This window comes from Mytilus trossulus, chromosome 10, assembly GCF_036588685.1.
Source record: "Mytilus trossulus isolate FHL-02 chromosome 10, PNRI_Mtr1.1.1.hap1, whole genome shotgun sequence".
NCBI classification, from domain to species: Eukaryota; Metazoa; Mollusca; class Bivalvia; order Mytilida; family Mytilidae; genus Mytilus; species Mytilus trossulus.
In genome coordinates this window covers 28,549,566-28,574,025 of record NC_086382.1, presented here as the reverse complement: position 1 = coordinate 28,574,025, position 24,460 = coordinate 28,549,566, and the positions used below count along the sequence as shown (strand labels likewise).

The 24,460-nt window shown below is 31.4% G+C and overlaps 1 protein-coding gene across 4 annotated transcripts in view; it reads left to right on the top strand.

Moving 5' to 3' along the window:
• LOC134687167 (pyrokinin-1 receptor-like) overlaps positions 1–24,460 on the top strand; it is a 119,168-nt gene that overhangs the window by 66,741 nt on the left and 27,967 nt on the right. The window contains exon 1 of one of the 4 annotated variants that reach the window (XM_063547214.1): positions 20,682–21,926. The exons of the other annotated variants lie outside the window; for them this stretch is intronic. Within the exon in view, the coding sequence (XP_063403284.1) occupies positions 21,521–21,926 (406 nt within the window). The 5' untranslated portion in view covers positions 20,682–21,520. Of the gene's footprint in view, positions 1–20,681; positions 21,927–24,460 lie in introns of those variants that run through there. 4 annotated transcript variants of the gene reach the window in all.

Sequence of the window (24,460 nt, the reverse complement as noted above, 5' to 3'; positions counted from 1 at the left end):
ATAAAACCCGATTATAGATGTTTCTTGCAGTGCCTTCTGATAACATTAATTGTGATTAAAATGTATCAACCTTTTATAAAAGACGTTTTCAAATGACGGCATATGTTTAAAAAAAACAACCTTTGTCAACAAAATCTGTGACGTCAATCACTTATTTTAGTGGTACAGAGACAATGGCAAACTTGTTTAATAATCTTAGAGGAGAATATAAAGTGATCTGAGAGAGAAAAAAAACTGCTTTCAATTTCAATTTAAGAGCAACTAATATATGTAAAATGTCAACACATAGTGTGATAACATATTTGTTAAATGTCAATAGATAGTGTTAGTAACATCTATTTTAGTTGTCAACTTATAGGGGTGATAACATACATATTATATGTCAACGCATATGGGTGATAACATCAGTATTATATGTCAACGCATAGGGGTGAAAACGTGATTATGAATATTCTTAATTAAAAAAAAAAATATCAAAGAAATATACTTATTGTCCATTCTAAATTCCATGCATCTTCACGAACATGTCATATCTGGAAATTCATAAGTAGTTGTCATTGAATACACATGTATAACGTTTGTTCCTTATGAAATTGTACTGTTTATAGTGCGAGAAATCACTAACCAGGGACGACGGAGAGGTTGACATTTCAAAATAATATAGTATGATGGTGAATATTTGCTCCAAAGGGAATTATCAGCTAAGAAGTCAGCACTCATATGATGACACGAAATGTCATTGTTTGGTCATTTTCATTTTAGTCATTTAGTTTTATTAAGTATTTTATTTTTAAATCATAAGAACAATTTTTCTAGCAATTTTTCATTTTAATTGATTGTTTAAAAAATTTTGTGCAACTGGTAATTTTTGTTTGTAGTCGAAACGTTTGTCTGATCGACTAAAAAATAAGCCTCGTATACTTATTGAGCATTTAGAACAAATAGGTCAATTTCACTGCTGATGAGCGTTTCGTTAAATTTGGTTTATCAGCATCACGGTAGTCAGCACTTCTTTTCTGACAAGAAATTTCAGTGAAATGTCACTATATGTGTAGATAAAGTTTAAAGACATTCGCGAAATACTTATGTTTCTTTTTAATCCAATGCAAAGATTGCTATATAATTTGGATTTTTATTCTCCTCGACTTGTTATTAGTCTTATTTTGAAGTACTTACAATAAAGCCTCATTGATAAGTGTGTTTATACAAATTGTTCGCCAGGCTAACAATACAATAAGACTAAGTAGTAACTTAACGTCTGATAGCTCTAATGATTATACTTCGTTCGCAAAATTAAGTATCTTATTGAAATTTTGAGGACAACAATTTCAGCTGAGAAATCAAATATTTAAAAACATTCAAGCTTTAAATATGTAGTTAATACATTATTGTATAAACCAATGTCAAATAGCAAACAAACAATATAGCCATGAGATTTTGTAGTTAATAAACCCCATCTTATTCCGAAGGTTTTGATTATCTATGAAGGCATTGCCGGATTTGCCATAAGTGTTTTCTAAATTTATAGTATTACTAACGGAAAAAAGAACACTACATTATTTCATCTAGTGTTTCAACCATGTCTTACAAAATATCTAGTTATCAAATTGATATCTTAAATTGTCAACGAATATGTTGGATTTCTATTTTACATAATCTAAAGTTGTAATTGATGTCATAAACCATTACCCGAACGTTAGTGGTGTTTTATTGTTCACCACTGTTATAGTATTGCTACAGTTATTATCTTAACACACTTACTAGATTACATTATTCGAAAGAGGTTGGTTATTAATTGTTAAAACGGTAAACTGATGAATGTTCCGCATACCTTTTAAGGCAATTGGAAGATGAATAACCCATATATCTAATCGCACAGAAATTCTATGAAATATTGAATACAGAGGCATAAATAGTTAAAAGATTTTTAAATATAATAATCATTCTTTTCATAGAAACGAACTATGAGTCAACAACTGTCCTACTTCAACCCACCATTTTTTCCCCTTAAATGTCCTGTACTAAGTCAGGAATATGGCAGTTGTTATCTTATAGTTCGTGTCTATGTATGTTGCATTGTCGTTTAGTTTTGTTGCACTTTAGAGTTATGTTGTTTCGTTGTTTTCCTTTTGTACTCTTTTCGTGATGCTTAGTGTTTAGTTTTCTATGGTGCGTCTTGTGTACTATTATTTGTCTGTTTGTCTTTTTATTTGTTAGCCACGGCATTGTCAGTTTATTTTCAATCTATGAGTTTACTGTCTTTCTGGTATCTTTCGTCCCTCTTTTATAGATGATTTATTCACTCGGTTTTAGTCTATAACCCGGATTTGTTTTTTCTCAATACATTTATGACTTTTGAACAGCGGTGTATTACTGTTGCCTTTATTTAGATAGCGAATTTCTTCTAAATTATAGCAATCATCCATAGCGGTGTCATACCACCAATTACTCCCTCAAATTCAGAACGTAAAAGTAGGCCTACTCGGACAAAAAATAGTGCATTTGATGTCATTGTTTATTTAAACTAACCAACAAATTTGCAGAAATGAAACTTATGTTGAAAGAGAAATATATTAAGACCATTTTAGGCCAAATTTTACCTGTCTAGGAGTTTGCATTTTAAATTGATGATTAATGCGCTCCATGGTATACTAATTCAAGATTTCCAGAAAACCAGGGGTTATTTTTAGTGGTACCTCCTTTCGGGAGCTCTCTTCTTTCTTATATGATTTTAAATCTATGGCATGCAGAAAGGTGACACCTGTACAATTCAAGATATACCTAGTTTCTATGAAGTTAAACTTAAGGTAAAATATTTAGAAAGCTGTTTAAATTGCAAAATTTGGTTGAACATATAGGGACTTTTAATTGGTGGTATGACACCTAGAGACATTATTTTTCGTCTACAAATAATTATCAGTTGAAAATGATTTTCTATTCATCACTGTATCCACATGTAACTTTCGTAGGGACAACAGTTTATTAAGTAACAACAGTCTCAAGATTTGTCAGAAAGCTTAAATTTGAGTGATTTATTTGTAAATTAGTAATGTTTTGTCTTCTATTAAATTACGAATTCGAATGAAATGTAAAGTTTCTGTTACTAAAGACTAGTATCAAATTATGCTAACCTCTAAGAACCACCGTACCATCATCACGTGGAATTAATGTGAGAATTTGCACTGCCTTACGCTTAGAGTGATCTGTTTTTTCTTTTTTTAATTATCTGTTTTTGTTCTAGTTTTGCATGACATTTAGATTTCTGATTTCACCAACGTATAGTATATATGATTATATTGGGACTGATATTTTGTACTTAAAACGTGCTTGCAATATAATATCTAGGTTCTTTTGAATTGTTGATGAAAATAAAAGTATTTTTGCTAAACTTAATAAGTAATTAGGAGATTAATTTGAATTTATGTTGATAAGAAAGTATCATAAAAGATATATTACCCTAACAGCTCGTCAAGTTTCATTTTAAGCAAATTTAGTTCAATAAGTTATCAATGGTACCAGGATTGTAATTTGATACGCCAGACGCGCGTTTCGTCTACATAAGACTCGTCAGTGACGCTCATATCAAAACTTTTAAAAGCCAAACAAGTACAAAATTGAACAGCATTGAGGACTGAAAATTCCAAAAGTTTTTGCCAATTACGGCATAAGTTATCTACTCCTGGGATAAGAAAATCCTTAGTTTTTCTAAAAAATTAAAGTTTTGTAAACAGGAAATTTATAAAAGTGACCATATAATTGATATGCATATCAACGTAATCTTCATGAAAGGTAATTTTTTATTTCAGCATTCTATTTCAATAATGTTGGTCATCGTGAAACATATTCGATATACGAAATAAGCAATTTCAATCGTACTTTAATGTATGACATCAACGGATTGTTTGTTTGTTTAAGACGGATTATTTATAGCTTGATTATGATAATCAGTTGTCTTCCTTGTAATTGAACGAATTTAAATTTAAGTCGTCTAAATGTATTTTTATTTCTATTGCGAACTGCATTTAAGCTTTATAAACTTGCTACTTAAATATTCATAGTCCTTCTTTTAAAAGCTACAAAATGCATTTATCTTCAAAATGTTACTGGTCAGAAAAATCAGGCTTATATTGATGGGAACATGCAAGAGGGAACCAAAAGAAAACAAATGATAGAGTTCAATGCACACAACAACAAAAAGACAAAATCTTTTAAAAACATAACAGCAACAAATTCATAAATTAAAAAAACAGAATCATCAACAGAAATTTTTCTTCAGAGGGTTTGCAGCCTTACTTTTAGCATAATTATGAGATATGTACGGGAAATTTACAAACAAAATATATTCATATCATGGCACTAACTAATAAAAGGCCACTTGGTAAGTTCACTTATATGTGGGTTACTTGTCTTCTTCTTGCATCAGTCTACTAAACAAGGCATCATTAATTCAAATACTCAGTGCAATAACCGGATTTATTACAGTGCGGTAATCTCTATCACCAATAATAATTACATGTTTTGTACTATCATATTACAAGCAGTTGATGATATAATATTCTCCTGATACTTTTTCTTATTTTGAAATAATTGCTCAAGGATATGGAGGACAGGAACTGATTGATCATTTACAGAACTGTGATGTAATTAGGAAATTTATTCGAAGTCTTTCTGTGAAACTATTAAATGTGAGAAAAAAGCTCTCAATATTTCCTGGGTTGTCTCATACATTTTGAAGATAAATGCATTTTGTTGCGATTAAAAGAAGGACTATGAATATTTAAGTAGCTACATGTATTTTGTAAAGCTTAAATGCGGGTCGCAATAGAAATAAAAATACATTTAGACGTCTTAACTTTGAACTCGTTCAATTAAAAGGAAGACAACTGATTTAAATAATCAAGCTATTAAGATAGCTGTAACCTAACCGATATATGTTGTCCTAAAACATTGATTCTTCTCAGTTAAGGTGGAACCTAACACTACAGGGAGATAACTCTGTAAAATCAGCTGAACGTTTTAATTGCGTTGTGTTGTTAAGGGAATATTAAGCTTCTCGATGATCAAAATCAGTGTTTGTCAAACTGCTTTATAACCAGTGTCGTTTTTCTGATAAAATGGTTGGTTCAAATTTTTTGAAAGATTTATATTTTTGTCAAATGGTCAAAGCAAGTACTATGTCAAATTTTTTTGAAATTAAACGAGTCAAATTAATTTTAGTCAAAGTGTTGGGCATCACCTTAAATTGTAAATAATCATTAGTAAAATACAGATATAAAACTTTTTTATTTAGACAACCACATGACCCGTATAGATATGTGTCAGATATCATGACAATGAATAACGTGATTTAATGGTATTTTTGCAAGAGCTTTTAACTAATTCATCTTGACATATTTGTTTGGTTATCATAGTTATTAAAATTATAACTAAATGTTGACTGCTGTACTACTATTGTTGACATTTTTTACTTATTATGTCTGTTTGTTTTGTTCACACATCGTTGTCAATATAATGGAAGTGTATACGACTGTCATACAAGCGACGGGTTTAACTAAGTAAACTATAAAATCATTAAAGCGATAATGCATGTACCAAGATAGTAATATGACAGTTGTTCTCTGCTAGTTTGATGTGTTTGAGCTTTTGATTTTGCCATTTTCTTAGGGACTTTCCGTTAACAATGTTCCTCAGAGTGAGGTATTTGTGTTATTTTACTTATTTCATTACACTTTTGATGAATAAAGAAATGAAAAGAAAAATATATTGTGTCCCTTTTAAAAATCTAAAATTGTTAAAATGTAAACAAAATTACAATGGCGTTCATAAACGATCAAAGAGATGAATTTAACATCACAACTTATAGGGTCCTTGGGTCCATGTTCCCTTGTTAACAGAAATCCTCTATCAATAACATGCTTAAATAGGACGCAATATATTGGAGATATATTATCCACATGCAGGTGTGGCTACTATGTAACTTAACAAAAACGGAAAATTCACCATGGAAAAAATGAAATCACTTCTGTTTTCATGAGATTTGTTCTCACCCAACCCGTCAGGATTTTTTTGTTTAATTTGCTGCAACATTTTTCCTATCGAATATTTGCTTTGACTTGTTATGGAATGTGTTTAAATCATCAGTCTACATAGAAGATAGAAATGTATTCCAATTGGTATCAACGTAAAAACATGCAAGTAAATGAAATGTAATTTTACATACAGAGACAATTAAAAAAATGTTATAGTTAGAATAAAATCAATTATCTACAAATCATAAAGCTCGATCAATGATTGTTAAGATAATAAAGTACTAAAATGCGTGTAAAATCAGAACATACTACACACATACAACTTTTTTGGGGGAAAAGGGGGGTGTAGAATTTTTGTAGAGCGCTAACTCGTTTTTAAAGTAGGAGCTTTGTAGGATGTTGTTCGTCGGTTCGGGTTTTTTGCCTTTTGTTCTCTCACGGTCTGCATACCAACCCATAGTAATTTTTCCTTGTATTATTGACCAAATAATACTTTTTCAAAGTTAGAAATACGATGTCTCGGATACTGCGTGTTAAATTCCATTTATTATAAAATATTTAAAAACTTTACAGATAACAAATTTCATGTCTGGAGAAAATTGAATTCCAACTGAGATAAATGGTGCTCCTGATGTGCATGCTCATCATTATCACATTTCTAAAGAAAGGCATCGGAATTCATTGCTTTATATCATGAAGTGTAGAAGTGAAATTATATAAGTTAGGCTATTTCTTTATACACCTACGACAAATTATCTTTTAATCAGTGTAAGAAAGTAAAATGTAATCGGAGACGTTTGCACTTCGGTGTTGACATGAATATCAAAAATGTGGTCATTTTTATAAATTTCCTGTTCACAAAATTTTGAATTTTTCAAAAAACTAAGGATTTTCTTATCCGAGGCATAGATAACCTTAGCCGTATTTGGCAAAACTTTTTGGAATTTTGGATCGTCAATGCTCTTCAACTATTTTGATATGAGCGTCACTGATGAGTCTTATGTAGATGAAACGCGCGTCTGGCGTACTAAATTATAATCCTGGTACCTTTGATAACTTTTTGCAGATATAAGAAGAAGAGGTATGAATGCCAATGAGACAACTCTCTATCTAAGTCATAATTTGTAAAAGAAAATCATTAAAGGTCAAAGTACGGTCTTCATCACGGAGCCTTGACTTACATCGAGCAGCAAGCTATAAAATGCATTAAAAAATGACTAGTGTTTGATATACTTAATAGTATTTTTTTCGAGCGTCACTGATGAGTCTTTTGTACACGTAACGCGTCTGGTGCATATACAAAATTTCAATCTTGGTATCTATCATGATAAGTTTCTATGTTTTTATCTTAAACTTTCTTTGTTAATTTTATGATCTTTACTGATATTGGATAAATAGTGTTGGTTTCTAACGCATCTATTCCATTATATTTTTTTTTTAATCAAATGAGGTATTAATTAAGTCTGAATTGTTTAATATTTATCTCTGGGTAATAATTTTTATAAGCTTGTCTTTTGAGTTAAGAGAAAAAAACTTGAAGTTGCTTTTAAAACTGTTATGCAATCGTGTGTGCTTTATAAACCCGCAGATTAAACATGCTATCATTTAAGTTCTGTTTTACAAATTATTCAAATCCATAATGATTAATAATCATAGCTCCAGAGGCGTTCAAATAAACTAATTCTTTTTATGTCTACATGCATGCATATGTTTGAAACAGCAAATCGGTCATTACCTTTGAATGGAGATTTTGCACCTGATAATCAGAACAAATAGTTTACGGTAACATTATGCATGTACCAAAATTATAATAATAAATCATTATTAACAAAAATTCATAAATAACTTCCGATCAAATTAAAGACAACTACAGAGTATTTCAGAGAAATAAATGCTAATCCTCTTAGATATAATTATTATGGATATCATAAGATATCAGTAAATCAATGGAAAAATGATGACTCTTTTAAATATGAATACGGATAGTATTTTGTTGTCAAATTATGTAATCTCAACAAATTAACTCTATCGTTAAAATGTTAAGGAAAAACTTGAAGAATGAAATAGAAAATAACGAGACAGAAGGATACGATGGTAATGACATATCATTTGATTTTCATAGACAATGTCATTAAAATTCATGATATGGATCGGGGGCCGCCTGGTAATTTTCCGTTTCCATTAACATCCTTGGTGATCTGAATGTTTGTTTGTTATTTCGAAAATTTGTAGCAATGGCCCAGGTCTTTGATAGTTTAAATCTGTCTAATGTATTCATATATTATTCAAACTCTAAACTATTGGAGCTTGGTATGTGGCTTGAGTACATTGTATTTGTCTCTTTAGCTGTTTTCTATCTGTTGTTTTGTATTTTGCTTTTGTCTTTCGTACTGTAATAGATAATTATCAAACACTCATTTTTCTCTAGAATTAATTTTTCATCGTTGCAAATTTTTTTTCAATGGTTTAATTTTTTAATACAGTTTAATATTCTTCGTTGTTAATATTTCCCATACCTTTCGAAAATACATTCATTACAAATCATGTTCAGTTCAGTACAGCTTATCAAAATCATTCGTAATAAGTCCTTTTTTTCTCTTTGTGATATTATCGCACCGTGGGTAAATTATAACATTCTGATTGGTTTAACGCCGTCACGTGGTGACCCCCAATGAGACCTTATCGCACCGCTGGAAAATTATCACATTTTGATTGGTTAAACGCCGTCACGTGGTGACCCCGTATGAGACCGTAGGAGGTTAGTAAATTTCATAGGGGGTTCGTGACGCGTTAATGAGGACGTCATCTTTTAATGTTGTTCTGTTTCATCGGGGTTTTTTTTCAACCAAACGCAGCAGAAAAAGTCCAGCGTGCGATAAATTCGTTATACGGTTAACTACTTAACCCCCAATTCGTAGGGGATTAGTAGTTAACAATATAACTTATAATAGTTGACGATGTTGACTGTTTATTTGGAGACGTATACTATTTTTCAGTAATGTTTGCTATAAAGATCATCAATCATAAACATATAGTATGCGGTCATAAGTAAGGCTTCCCAGAAGACGTCATACAATGTATAAAACATAACCATGTTTGCCATCTAAATGGCTTGAATCGATGTTTTCTTTGCTCTTTCTGGTTCAAACTGAAAGAAAAATTTCAAACAAACCAATCAACGATTCCTCAGTGGTTACTTGTTCAATATGTCTGTGGGAAATAAAAGTATCAATGACTTACATTGAAATAAATCCTGGGATTGTTTGTGGCATCCGTTTCTCCTCTCCTTGAGGCTCTAATTGAACATAGATTTATAGTTCATTAACCGACTATAGATACTGACTTGACAACTTGACGTAATACTTTATACTTCGGAAAGACTAGATATGGACTAACGAAGATCAATGACATATCGAACAATTGTACTCAAATTTTCAGCACTAAACAAAGTAAAAATCAAGCTAGTAGTTGATCAGGGATAAATATTATCAGAACCTAAATCTAAAGTACAAAATATAATTATATTAATCATAAAAATCATGACAGTTTCGCATGGAAAAGCTGTGTTTGTGGAATATCTCTTAATTTAATTGACATAAATTTTGGCTAAAAAGAGGGGGTCACTTCTAAATGTGCAAAAAGTTTGTCATGAACTTGTCACATATTTTAGGATATATCAAATATACATTGTATCTGTATATGCAAACAGGTTATCAAATTCGTGCAGAAATTGCTTACCATTGTGGAGTACCAGAGATCTTCCTTTATTTATCTATGTGGTTAGTCATTTGCTATTTAGGAGATTTTATTGTGTTTTTTTTCGTTTTCGTTGCTTAACATGGCGTTGTCAGGTTTTTCCATCGACTTGAGAGTTCGAATATCACCTGGATACCTTCATTTTTTTTTTGTTATACCAGATATTGCTCAAGTTCCTTTTTTTTCAAACTGATAATGGCGTCTTACAATAAATCTGTTGGACATGTACATATCTATATTGTATGTTGTATTGGAACTCCCCTGTAGCTTGAATAGAGAGTGTTAAAAAAGAGCTCATAGTCATGGGTGAATCTACCGAATTCCATATGTGTCTGATCTATGTTTGCTCATGAGTCTGTAGTTCCGTGGATGATGGTTGTTGCTTTCTGTCATTTATCATTATTTGAAGCTTTAATCGGGCTGATATAGTTTGTTTGATTTTTCTCTTTTAAATGTTACACTTTGCGATGGAGTAATATACAAATGTAGCTAACAACACGAAATCATTGTGTTTGCGAAATATTGAAGTGGCTACGGTCGTTTAAAGTCTTTTACATGGGTCTCTGGTGGTTAGCTATTTAGATATACTTGTTTTTTTGTTCGGGCGTCACTGATGAGTCTTTTGTACACGTAGCGCGTCTGGTGCATATACAAAATTTCAATCTTGGTATCTATCATAAGTTTCTATGTTTTTACGTTTCTTTATAAATTTTGATATGTTTTTATGATCTTTACTGATATTGGATAAACAGTGTAGATTTCTAACGCATCTATTTCATCATAAATTTCTTTTTAATCAAACGATTAATTACGTATGAATTGTTTAATATTTATCTGTAAGTACTTATTTTTAAAAGCTTGTCTTTTGAGTTTAGAGAAAAAAACCTTGAAGTTGCTTTTAAAACTGGTATGCAATCGTGTGTGCTTTAAAAACCCGCAAATCAAACGTGCTGTCACTTCAGTTCTGTTTTACAAATTATTCAAATCCATAACGATTAATAATCATAGCTCTAGAGGCGTTCAAATAGACTTATTCTTTTTATGTCTAAATGCATGCATATGTTTGAAACAACAAATCGGTCATTACCTTTGAATGGAGATTTTGCACCTGATAATCAGAACGAATAGTTTACGGTAATATTGTGCATGTACCAAAATCATAATAATAAATCATTATTAATAAAAATTCATAAATATCTTCGGATCAAATTAAACACAACCACAGAGTATTTCAGAGAAATAAAGGCTAATCCTCTTAGATATAATTATTATGGATATCATAAGATATTAGTAAATCAATGGAAAAATGATGACTCTTTTAAATATGAATACGGATAGTATTTTGTTGTCAAATTATGTAATCTCAACAAATTAACTCTATCGTTAAAATGTTAAGGAAAAACTTGAAGAATGAAATAGAAAATAACGAGACAGAAGGATACGATGGTAATGACATATCATTTGATTTTCATAGACAATGTCATTAAAATTCATGATATGGATCGGGGGCCGCCTGGTTATTTTCCGTTTCCATTAACATCCTTGGTGATCTGAATGTTTGTTTGTTATTTCGAAAATTTGTAGCAATGGACAGGTCTTTGATAGTTTAAATCTGTCTAATGTATTCATATATTATTCAAACTCTAAACTATTGGAGCTTGGTATGTGGCTTGAGTACATTGTATTTGTCTCTTTAGCTTTTCTCGATCTGTTGTTTTGTATTTTGCTTTTGTCTTTCGTACTGTAATAGATAATTATCAAACATTCATTTGTCTCTAGAATTAATTTTTCATCGTTGCAAATTTTTTTTCAATGGTTTAATTTTTTAATACAGTTTAATATTCATCGTTGTTGATATTTCCCATACCTTTCGAAAATACATTCATTACAAATCATGTTCAGTTCAGTACAGCTTATCAAAATCATTCGTAATAAGTCCTTTTTTTTTCTCTCTTTGTGATATTATCGCACCGTGTGTAAATTATAACATTCTGATTGGTTTAACGCCGTCACGTGGTGACCCCCAATGAGACCTTATCTAGTCTGTTTCCCGGCCGTTATTGAAATTCTTGACAATACCAAGATATTTGATAATAATATAGAAAAGCAATTGAAAAGACACATAAGACAGCTATGGCGTTCCATACATAATTATAGCAAAACTGTTTTTATGTTTACCGGACAGGGATAGATGAAAGTAGGGATGTGGGATTAAAAAAATGGAAAAAGGAGGGGGGGCTTGGAATGTGTAATTCAAGAAAAGAAAGCTTAAAGGGAAAGAGTTTCAAAATAACAGCGATTTAGCACCCCCCTCTCTCATGTATATCAAACAAAAGCCTGCTGGTGTACCACCAATAAAAAAAAAATCAGCCTTTATGAGATTCAAGAGGAAGGGATAGGAGGCCTTATCGGGATCGTTTTTTTTTTAAAGCTCAGGATTTCGGGATCCGGGATTTCTTTTTCCGAATTTCGGGATGTCGGGATTTTAATTTATTTAAATTCTGGACCTCGGGATTTCGTGTTTTTAAGCCCGGTTTTCGGGATCAGGACCCCTCAGTCCTAACCCCCCTCATTTATTGACCTATAAATTATATTGTTGCTCTATCGGCTATCTATATGATAATCTCGTACATTTCACGAAAATTATTGAATGAGGAAAGCAGTCGACATGTAATCTATATTTCTTTGTTGTTAGATAAAAGGCAGTTACTATTTTGCCGGCACTGTGTGAAATAACTTAGTTCTATAGAAATGGCTATTTTACCGGCACCATTAATTTAGTGTCATTTTGCCGGCGATGGAAAAAATAGAATATATTAAGTTAGCATAGGGACATTTTATCATTATGTATACATGATAATAAATTAATTAAAATTAATTAAAACTAATAGAGAAGAGTCCCGTTAGAATAGTAAGTCCCTGGTATCAAGCGGAAGCCAAGTTGAAAACTATTTTATTTAAAATATGGTATACAATTCAAATAGCTAGCTATTATTTCAAAAGCAATATTTTTTGGAGCTATGCGGTTGTCTATATTTGTATATATATATTTTTTTTTTATCAAATTTATGATGATGCAATATATTTCTATAGAATTAGCTCAGTTATATATCAGAGACATATAATACAATTATTTAATTGATTGTATTATATGTCTCTGGTTATATTAATCAGAGCTGGTCAAATATCATATTAATTTTGCTATTTTGCCGATGCCCGATAAAAAACCTTTGCTTAGATATAATTATGTTTCCCCCTATTTTAAAATCAAGAATTTATGAGTTTGGGATGTTTCCACGAACTGATCAAGAAATTACTTCAGTAGACTGACGTTTAACGCCATTTCAACTGGTACCGTATGAGGACGTCGTCAAACCGGGAACCGAAACGTTCAAGTTCAAGGCCATCATTAGCTCATACCGACCGTTAATATTTGTATATTCCGAAGGCATACTGAATGTTTTACGGAGGGGACCAACCTAGACCTTATCGCACCGCTGGAAAATTATCACATTTTGATTGGTTAAACGCCGTCACGTGGTGACCCCGTATGAGACCGTAGGAGGTTAGTAAATTTCATAGGGGGTTCGTGACGCGTTAATGAGGACGTCATCTATTAATGTTGTTCTGTTTCATCGGCTTTTTTTTTCAACCAAACGCAGCAGGAAAAGTCCAGCGTGCGATAAATTCGTTATACAGTTAACTACTTAACCCCCAATTCGTAGGGGATTAGTAGTTAACAATATAACTTATAATAGTTGACGATGTTGACTGTTTATTTGGAGACGTATACTATTTTTCAATAATGTTTGCTATAAAGATCATCAATCATAAACATATAGTATGCGGTCATAAGTAAGGCTTCCCAGAAGACGTCATACAATGCATAAAACATAACCATGTTTGCCATCTAAATGGCTTGAATCAATGTTTTCTTTGCTCTTTCTGGTTCAAACTGAAAGAAAAATTTCAAACAAACCAATCAACGATTCCTCAGTGGTTACTTGTTCAATATGTCTGTGGGAAATAAAAGTATCAATGACTTACATTGAAATAAATCCTGGGATTGTTTGTGGCATCCGTTTCCCCTCTCCTTGAGGCCCTAATTGAACATATTTTTATAGTTCATTAACCGACTATAGATACTGACTTCACAACTTGACGTAATACTGTGTACTTCGGAAAGACTAGATATGGACTAACGAAGATCAATGACATATCGAACAATTGTACTCAAATTTTCAGCACTAAACAAAGTAAAAATCAAGCTAGTAGTTGATCAGGGATAAATATTATCAGGACCTAAATCTAAAGTACAAAATATAATTATATTTATCATAAAAATCATGACAGTTTCGCATGGAAAAGCTGTGTTTGTGGAATATCTCTAAATTTTATTGAAATAGATTTTGTCTAAAAAGAGGGTATCACTTCTATTAATGTTCAAAATGTTTGTCATGAACTTGTCTGTGAACTTGTCACATATTTTAGGATATATTAAATATTTCTGTATATGCAAACAGGTTATCAAATTCGTGCAGAAATTGCTTACCATTGTGGAGTACCAGAGATCTTCCTTTGTTTATCTATGTGGTTAGACATTTGCTGTTTTGGAGATTTATTGTATTATTTTTGTTTTCATTGCTTGATATGGCGCCGTTGTTAGGTTTTTCCATCGACTTGAGAGTTCGAATATCACCTTGGTACCTTCATTTTTTTGTTATTGCTCAAGTTCATTTTTTTTTCAAACTGATAATGGCGTCTTACAATAAATCTGTTGGAAATTTACATATTAATAGTATATGTTGTATTGGAACTCCCCTGTAGCCTGCATAGAGTGAGTGTTAAAAAAGAGCTCATAGGCATGTGTGAACCTACCGAATTCCATATGTGTCTGATCTATGTTTGCTCATGAGTCTGTAGTTCCGTGGATGATGGTGGTTGCTTTCTGTCAGTTATCATTATTTTTAGCTTTAATCGGGCTGATAAGTTTTTTTTTTCTACACTTTGCTATGGAGTATTATTATACCTCAGTATGTTTTTTCTATATAAAAAGTAATGAAATATTTGTGCTATTTCATTCCACAGAACCATTTACCAGTTAATAGTTTCAAAGACTGTTGCCCCGGTGAATAGTTTCATAATCATCTTTCCCGTACTTTTTCATGCTTATTTTTCATTGGACAATAATGATGTCATTGACTACTCTGCTTGGTTACGTATGCTTTGCAACGTCAAACTAACTCTTGTATTGTAAACGGTGGAATCTGTTTGTGTTGACTGTAATTTCACTTACCAGAAGCAATTATAAAAGAGAAAGAAAATCATCACGGGAATTTTTGAAAGATCTAAAATAAAATACCTTATTCATAATATGGGTTCTCTCTCCGTATATTAAAAGTGAATTTGCGTTTATTGTATTTTAGCTAGAATTTATTATAAGCACGGAAAGTTTAACACAATATTTCTAGTTTTGATTGAAATTAATGAAATATTTATAAATACATAACGAATTTTAAAAATTATAGTTCATCATGTGAATATAAAGTTATGTGACAATTTTCTTTTCTTTCAGATGATATATAATACACTTTTAGAAAAATAGTTATTTGGTGTATATATATTGTCTGTGTTGTTCAGTATAATAAAACACCTAATTACTGGTTGTGCGGGTAATAGCAAGATTGTTGTCCCTTCGCATACCAACTATTGCTCTCGGCTTTGCCTCGAGCAATAGTTGGTACCTCAGGGACAACAAACTTGCTATTACCCTCACACCCATTCAATAGGTGTATAATATTATAGCTTACAACACGAAATCATTGTGTTTGCGAAATATTGAAGTGGCTACGGTCGTGTACAGTCTTTTACATTGGTCTCTGGTGGTTAGCTATTTCATAAGCTATAATACAACGTCCTTATATTTTTATATGAAATGAAACGGTCTGAAAGCTTAATTTAGAAGTCAACGTTATTATACAAATCTGATATCAATATATATATTATGTATATTAAGGGAACAGATGCATTTTTTTATTAAAATAATACTTGATTTTGCCTTGGTAATGCTTTGTATAAATAACAAATGCAATGAAAAGAAGGTTATTAATAATGCTTGATGCTATTTATATACACCTCCAGATGGTGTGTTTTGTGTAGGGTTAGAATATATTTCTGCAAGATTGATATCAGGAATGTACATTCTCGTTTCAAATATACAAAAAATTACAAAATTGTTTAACCCAATCATATTTAAGGAATCCAAAATCAATTGTCTTACAATTCTATTCGTGTATGATTGGAATGAATTTTATTGCTGAGTTGATCTCCAAAAACATGTTTAACCCAGCCGCATTTTTGCGTCTTTCCCAAGTCAGGAACGGGTTTTCATATTTTTTATGTTTCTTAATTGCAAGGTGAAATAACGAAACTAAAACATCTAGTGGAATGAAAGATTAACACATGAATAAGTAAAGAACCTCAAATACGACTACCAACTTGAAATTAACACATAAACGTAGAGTTCAATTTGGTTTGTTTTTATTTTGCCTTGGTTTAATTTTTATCAACGATTTTCTTTAAATTTTCAATTTTAGATTTCAGTGTAATACTGTCACTGTGATTTCTATTCTCTTACTTTTCTTTCCAATTTTAAGTTTAGTTGACAGCGTGAAATTTTTTTTTCTCTGAAAACGAGCAAATTTAACGTGTAAACATAAAGTCTGTTATCTTCAGATTGAAAACAGTAGTTTTATTTTACGGAACTAAAAACAATGACCTTACATGTGTTTAAAACGATCTCTTCGTTTCATGATAATTCCCTAAGAGTGACCTGGGTATTGAAATATGGTCACTCTTTGTCTTCTATCGACTGGCAGTAAAACCCTTGCCAAAAAAAATGGCCTCCGTTTGTCTGTCAAAAATGTAAAAGTTAGCACCAACGTCGGGTCAAAATAAAAATAATTAATCCAATTAAAAGAGAGTGGCAAGCTCTTTGCACGTTACATGTAAAAACCCGGGCATCAACTCTTTGTTCTCTCACAAAAAATGCATGAAATATTTGCAACTGGAACGTTAGCAACCAATAACAACAAATCAAGCATTGGTTTTTAACATTGTAATCTTTACCTGAAATATATGTCTGTATTGAGAAATGTAATAAATAAACACAATTGTGTATCTTTTGCCTTTGAAAAAAATGAGATATTCATGTAAGTATTTTGGTCATTGGTTGGATTTCCATTGTTAAGAACGATGTAGCCTCTTACAAATTTAAATATACCATTTTGAAATCATAACCAGAAAGAATATTTTTTTTATTTTGTAACGCCGAAATTGAGGCGTGATCGAATTCACTGCTATGTTACAAATTGTCTTTATTAAATGTACATAATGCCATCTTGTCATGTATTATTTTTATACAGTATTACAAACACTCTTGAAAAAAGATAGAGTTCATGAGTACTAGAATTTGTTTACAAGATTCTGATACAATTTCTATAGTTTGTCCTATTTAAGATTATGTTCAAGCTATTGCTTCTATTTTGATTTACGAATAGGAACGATAGGGCTAAACATCTGCTCAATTTCTTGAGATCATTATTCTTTCCAATTCTGCAAGAAATAACAAATCAATTGTTTCTTCGTTTGCCTTAATTCATCTGTTAACTGTGGCTTTTTAAAAGTAACTGATCAGCAAATAAATCACAGTAAAAGAACACTAGGTTACGATTAATTTTTAAACTTCAAACCAGTATCATAAACTTAATCCAGGTTGTCCGACATAATAGGTGAACCCCCACTCCAACCCACCCCATCCTACTCCAAAACAGAAGGTGCATTTGCCATCTAATTCCAATGTAATCACATGGTCGTAGCTGGAGAAATCATCAACCGTACAAGTACTATAATTGATTTAGAACTAAAAAAAAATTAGAATAAAAATATTTAGAATAAAAATGTTTCGATTAAAAAGATTTAGAATAAAAAGAAACTTGTTATTCAGTGCTTGTCATTTGTTGATGCGGTTCACAAGTTTTTCTCGTTTCTCGTGGTTTTTTTTTATAGATTAGACCGTTGTTTTTCTGTTTTTATTTTCAAATACTATTTATTTTGGGGCTCTTCACAGCTTGTTATTTAGTGTGAGCCAATGCTCCGTGATGAAGATCGTAATTTGACCTATAATGGTTTACTATTACACACTTTGAATTGGGTCGAGAGTCTAAGATATCTAAGATAATGCCGATAAACTTTGTAAGTAAAGCCTTTTAAAATAAATTTTGCTTTTTACTGGGACATCACAAATGTATCAACAATATGCGTGTCCTCCTGTCACCGGTTTAATATGGAATACATTAAGCATTGCTTATTGTGTTGTCTGTATGTTAATTATCTGTGACATTTTTGGGGGCTGTAACGCTTGCTGTTCGGTGTGATTCCAAATCTGTGTCGAAGGTCGTACTTTGACCTATAACGGTTTACTATTACACATTTTGAATTGGGTCGAGAGTCTTAGATATCAAAGATAATGCCGATGAATTAAGTAAGTAAAGCCTTTTTAAATCAATTTTGCTTTTTCGTGGAACATCACAAATTTATCAACAATATGCTTGTCCTCCTGTCACCGGTTTAATACGGCATGACTTAAGGATTGTTTATTGGTTTTTCTGAAGGTCAATTCTCACTGTCATTTGTGAAATTCATCCCTTGTGTTTGTAAGTAATACGGCAGATTGAACATGCCTATCTCTCAGAGCAAAAAGATTAGACGGCAATTTTATGTTTTGATGAGTGGAAATTGACAATCTTCCGAAATGCAAACAGACAGAAACATATTTTCTGATTAATCCTAATGACCTAAATTGATATTGATAACGTTGTCATGCGCGCGATAACAGTATATTGGTACCGTAGTGCAGTTTGAATGGGGGGAAAACAAAGAAAACGTGTGCCATCATTACACAGGTACATTTGCGTCGCTCAAATCTCTTTATTAAAACCATGATTTCAAATAATGCAATCAAGTGTTTACTTCTGTTGCTTGTTACTCTATAAATGATGATCATCGAATTTTGTGTTGGTTTTTTTTATGTTGGTTTTTTTTTTGGTAAATTTAGTGCACAATAATATAAAATTTACTGCAGCCCTTGTTTTAATCGAAAAATAAAGCTACACGAACAAACATGCATTTCTTGAAAACATAAAGTGAAATTTTTACATTCATTTATCTGTATAAAAGGATCAGCGCGTTAACTGATATTCTTCTTCATTTTTTATAAAGGATGTTATGTTATCAAAACACCTAATTGTGACGAATCTCATGTAGTCATGCCTCACATTAAGACTATATGTGACTGTTTCAAGTCAGGAGCCTGTATTTTAGTGTTTGTTGGGTTATTTCCCTTTATCCTTTGCGTTGTTTGCCTATTGGTCTTTTATGGCTGACTATGCAGTATATGTCTCGCTCATTGTTGAAGGTCGTGCGATGGTCTATTGTAGTAAGTTATCATTTGGTCTCGCTTGAAGAGTTTTCATATTGGCAATCATACCACACATGAAAATACCGCACATGAAAAAAGTAAAAGAAAAACGTATGATGGCTAATTATAGCGTTTGCAATAAGTACAACCAAACTTCTAAATTAAGTATTTGTATCTATGTAGGTTTTAGTGAAAGTTTTAAGTAATTTGTGGTTACGAAATCCATGACTTAATAATCTACCAGTAATACATAGATTAGGTCCATTAAAATCCAAAACGTCACAACAGACACGGACATAACAAACGAGTTGGGAAACACGTTAGACGGTGCCAAAGAATCATCCCCATTCAAAAAACGGAAAATTGACAATAGAAAACGGAAAATCTTCCCTTGTATCGTGAATTTTTGTGTAGAGTTTCAGGCCTGTGTAAAACTGAAGTATTTAAATAGTCATTGCTGTTTATATTCAATTTATTTCAAGTAGATTCCTTTGGGTAATTTTCAGCATTATATATAGATAATTCTTGGTTATCTCACGATAACATTTCATTAAGAAACTGGTCCAAGTGTTATTGAATTGGTTGATTAAATGCAGAAGTTATAAGTAACATAATTAATGTATAATGCGAGTGATAATGTAAAATAGTGATGAGTTGTCAATTGTTCGCAAGAAGTAACTAGTCATTTAATGTACATAATATAACATATACTTATCTCAAAGATAATACTTTTGAAAAGTAATAAACACACTTAAAATCGTAATTTACTGTAGACAGAAGTCTTTAATTCAGCACACAAAAACAGTAATTGTATTTTGAACGCTCCAAGCGTAACATCTTTCACTATTCTAGTAATTGATAAAACGTACATTGCTTATCCGAAATATTGAAGCAAAAAAAATATGTCATAAAATGCGACAAAAATATTTATGTGCAGTCTAAGCTTTCATTTACATAAAATGTTATAAAGCCCTACTGCTTTACTTATTTGTTATGATAAAAGTTAAAGAAATTGTCACACAACCGAAAAATATGCTTTATCTGCTTCACTACGATATTTGTTTATCAATGTGGGGATCAAAGCATTTTATATTAAGAAAATAGACATATTCTCCCCTCCCCCTTTTCAAGGTTAAATGGTCGTTCCCTTCATAAGCGGTATCACACTTTCCAATAAATAATCTTAGCATTTCTTTTTATTAGTTTTTGCTTTTGTCTAAGTATATTATAATGCTGTTAAAAAATCTTAATAAGTATAATATCATTATTAAACAAAATACGATTTCTTGTATAAAAAGAACATCCACGTCAGAAAAACTTGTCATGAATGAGACGATTACAGAAATTTATGTCTGACATTATATAAGTAGCAACGTTAATATCGTAGATCATTTCATGTAACAAGTTAGTAACATATGTCCATGAATGGATCACTGTTTTGTAGTGGTAAAAGCACGTCGGGTCAAACAAGTTAAAAAGAACGCCATTTTACGTGAAAGCAACTAACTAGTAGTTTTGCGATAGTCGTAAACTAATGTAAAAGATAATTGGGGAATGTAACGAATGGCTTTTCCGGAAATAACTATTGTTTTTGTGCTCCTAGTAAAATACAAGATTAAAAAAGGAATATTTTATTACAGATTTTATTTATGTTGACTTAAAGCAATATACGAATAAGGACAAAGGATCGATATTCAATTTGTTTCGCAGAAGTCATTAATTATATGTCACTTTTATTTTAGAGAAGCGGACAATTATTAGTCTTTGTTGTAAAATTAGACACCGGGGCTCTAATATAGTTTAATGATAACTAATTTGAAAGTAGTAAACTTATTGCAAGTGCTCGTTGAAATAATCAATCAAGACAGTTTCAAAGTGAGGTTATTTTAAGTGCGGGTGAGATTTTGAATTGGATTTTTTTTAATGTTTGCAAATGACTATCGAGATATATTGTAATTTAAAAAAATGTCATTTAAAAAAGTGCTAAATGGTTTTGACTGTGGATTAGTGAATGTGTAGTATATGCTTCGTATCGTACTAGAAACAATTATCCGTGGCCATGTAAAATTGGTAATAGAGTTGTATTTCTGTATCGTTACTGATCATATCAAATTAGTATGCTTGTATGAGTTTATTACTGAGATCTTGTTAAATTAATCTAGTTGTAACAGTAAATTAGCAATGATCATCTTTAATGAAATAGCTATCTAAGTTAATATTAAGAATGTTAGGATGACCGTGCTTCGAAGCGCTAATTATGGTCAATGGCACGTCACCTAGTGAAATTATTGATGGAATTTCGAACAATGATTGGGACACGAACGACTCATACTATACTCAAGACAACGACGATCTGTTTGCACTATCTTTCAATGAATTTATGAATGGTGACTTTTTGGCAAATGTAACCACGGGTTTAGCTCTGGTACCAAATTCAACAAATTTCAACCAAAGGGAATATATGTCGTTGTACCTTGGACCTAAAAGGAATAGGTTCCCAATTGTTATTGGTCTTACAGCTATCTATACAACTATATTTTTCACAGGGATTATGGGGAACCTGTTTACTTTTGTAGTTATTTTGAAAAACTTTTACATGCGAACTGTGACAAATTACTATCTTGCGTCTCTAGCATTGTCCGATCTTCTGGCACTTGCATTTGGTGAGTAATAATTCTTATTTGTTCTATATATATTTTGTACCATTAAATTGCTCATAGTCGTTTAGTTTTACTTTGATTTGTTTTTGCTTGTTTTTTTTTTAAAAATCTAGCAGTTAGGTAACGCGAATTGGTAACAGTGGTTGTCATTTGTTGCTGTATATCATATTGTTTTTCATCTATTGTTTTGTACATAAATCAGGCCGCTAGTTTTATCGTTTGAACTGCTTTACATTTGTCATCTAGAGGCCTTTTATTGCTAGCAGTGTGGTTAAGGTTTTGCTCGTTATTGAAGGTCATATAATATATGTCGATATATGTAACTGTCTACTTTTGCATCATTTTGGTATTTTTTAAGAGCTGTTTCATTAACAATCAAACTGAATCTTTTTTTTTTTATATAAAGGTATTCTGTGGATTCATTTTTTTCGTGGTTAGAGAAATCAATTGCGTATTCGTGGATATTTAATTTCGTGGTTTTTGCAAAGTCTAAATACATTACTTTTGAAAATTTAAAACTTATTTGTAGATAAACTCGTCGTTCCTCTGTACCCACGAAATTCAAGAAAATTGTTACCCAACGAATATAATTGAATCCACAGTAATAATTCGTTGCGTGAAAGATTAAAACTTCAGTCTTACACACAGTCATGCTACTGTTGAGTTTTCGGTCGATTCTTTAATGGTATACCATGTCCCCGTATTTTTTCAGATTCAGCACTGATAAAGATGATTTAATTTAACACGATTTAAGAATTTCTTTTGATTTATTTAAAACATCTTTCGTGTTGTTCAATGAAATTTGATGTCGCCGGAGTTGTGTTAAGTAGGTCTAATCTGTCTTTCGATGTTGTTTCTTTGATTTCTCTTCCGGAACAGTTTTGGTATGATAAGGGGTCATATGTAAAGGTATAAAGGAATTATATTTTCGGAAATCATTTCCCAGTCAGCCAAGAAGTTTTCATAACACATCCCCTAAATATTTATTACATTATATTTATCTTAATATGTTCAACTTTGTACTTGTTTGGCTTTATAAATATTTTGATATGATCGTCACTGATGAGTCTTAAATGTAGACGAAACGCGCGTCTGGCGTACTAAATTATAATTCTGGTACCTTTGATAACTATAATTATGTTTAAAATGAAATGTAGGGTATACGTTCATGAGACAGTAACCAAACGACAAAAATTACAAAAAAATATATCCAGAGGCCACCATTCAATCATCAACATTTATAGTTATGTTTCTAATCAATATATTTACAGCTAATTTCCTAATGCTTGTAGAGTAAAACTTTATTTGACTTGCTTGCTTTGTTTGTATAAACGTTTATTCAAGCTTTGTAATGAAGATTCACATCTTCAAACAAAATATATATATAGGCATAGTATGAATTGTTTTACATTGTCCTATCGGGACCTTTTATAGCTGACTATGCGGTATGGGCTTTGCTCATTGTTGAAGGCCGTACGATGACCTATATTTGTTTTAAAATGTCTGTGTCATTTTGGTCTCTTGTGGACAGTTGTCTCATTTGCAATCATACCGCATCTTCCTGTTTATATATAATTAAACATTTATATATTATATTAAAAAATATTGGACGTTATCCCAATTACATGTGTACAATATAGAATCGAAGCAAGCAAGCTACCCAAAGTCAAGCTCTACGTGCACTAGGAAAAAAGCTGTAACTTTAAATCGTCATTATAGTCTATAAAAAGTATGAAGAGATAACAGAAACAATATAGATATATATAATTATGTCATCAACATAGATTATCCAAATAAAAAATAAAATTTAAGTTAAACTTTAAATTTTATGAGAAGAATCAGGTAACCACAATCAAGTTTAATGGCTTTGGTCAGACTTATGACTATACATATGGTAGTGTTAAACTAATCTTCAAAAATACTTATATTACTGATCAGCGATAGAATGTACGTTATTCGTATATTTGTAAGAGACAATACAATTAAAATCTGTACAAGAAAAGCACTTAATTAAAAAATAACGTATAACAGACGACAAAAACCTCGACATGATGAAGTAGATCGTATTGAGATCTACCGATACAAATACATTGAGTGAGTCTGGCACCACATCTTTTTATATTTTTATAAGATATAATGTCAAATCATGATATTAACAAGATCTATTGATGCTAGTATGATTTTTAATATAATGTTATAGATATAGGCAGATGTGGTATAAGTGCCAATGAGACAACTCTCAATTCAAATAACAATTTATAAAAGTAAACCGTTACAGGTCAAGGTACGGCTCACACCGAGCAGCAAGCTATAAAAGGCCCCAAAATTACTAATGTTATACCATTCAAACGGGAATGAAAACAAGAAATGTACTGATCCTACATGCAGCTGATAATTTTATGATAGTAGAACACCAAAAGAAAACAGATACCAACTTTTTTTTTCTAATTGAACACGGTTCTTAAGCAATGATACTTGTAACGAACCTTTGCTAATAATTTTATGTAGTACATTTATTTTATACACGTAATTCTATG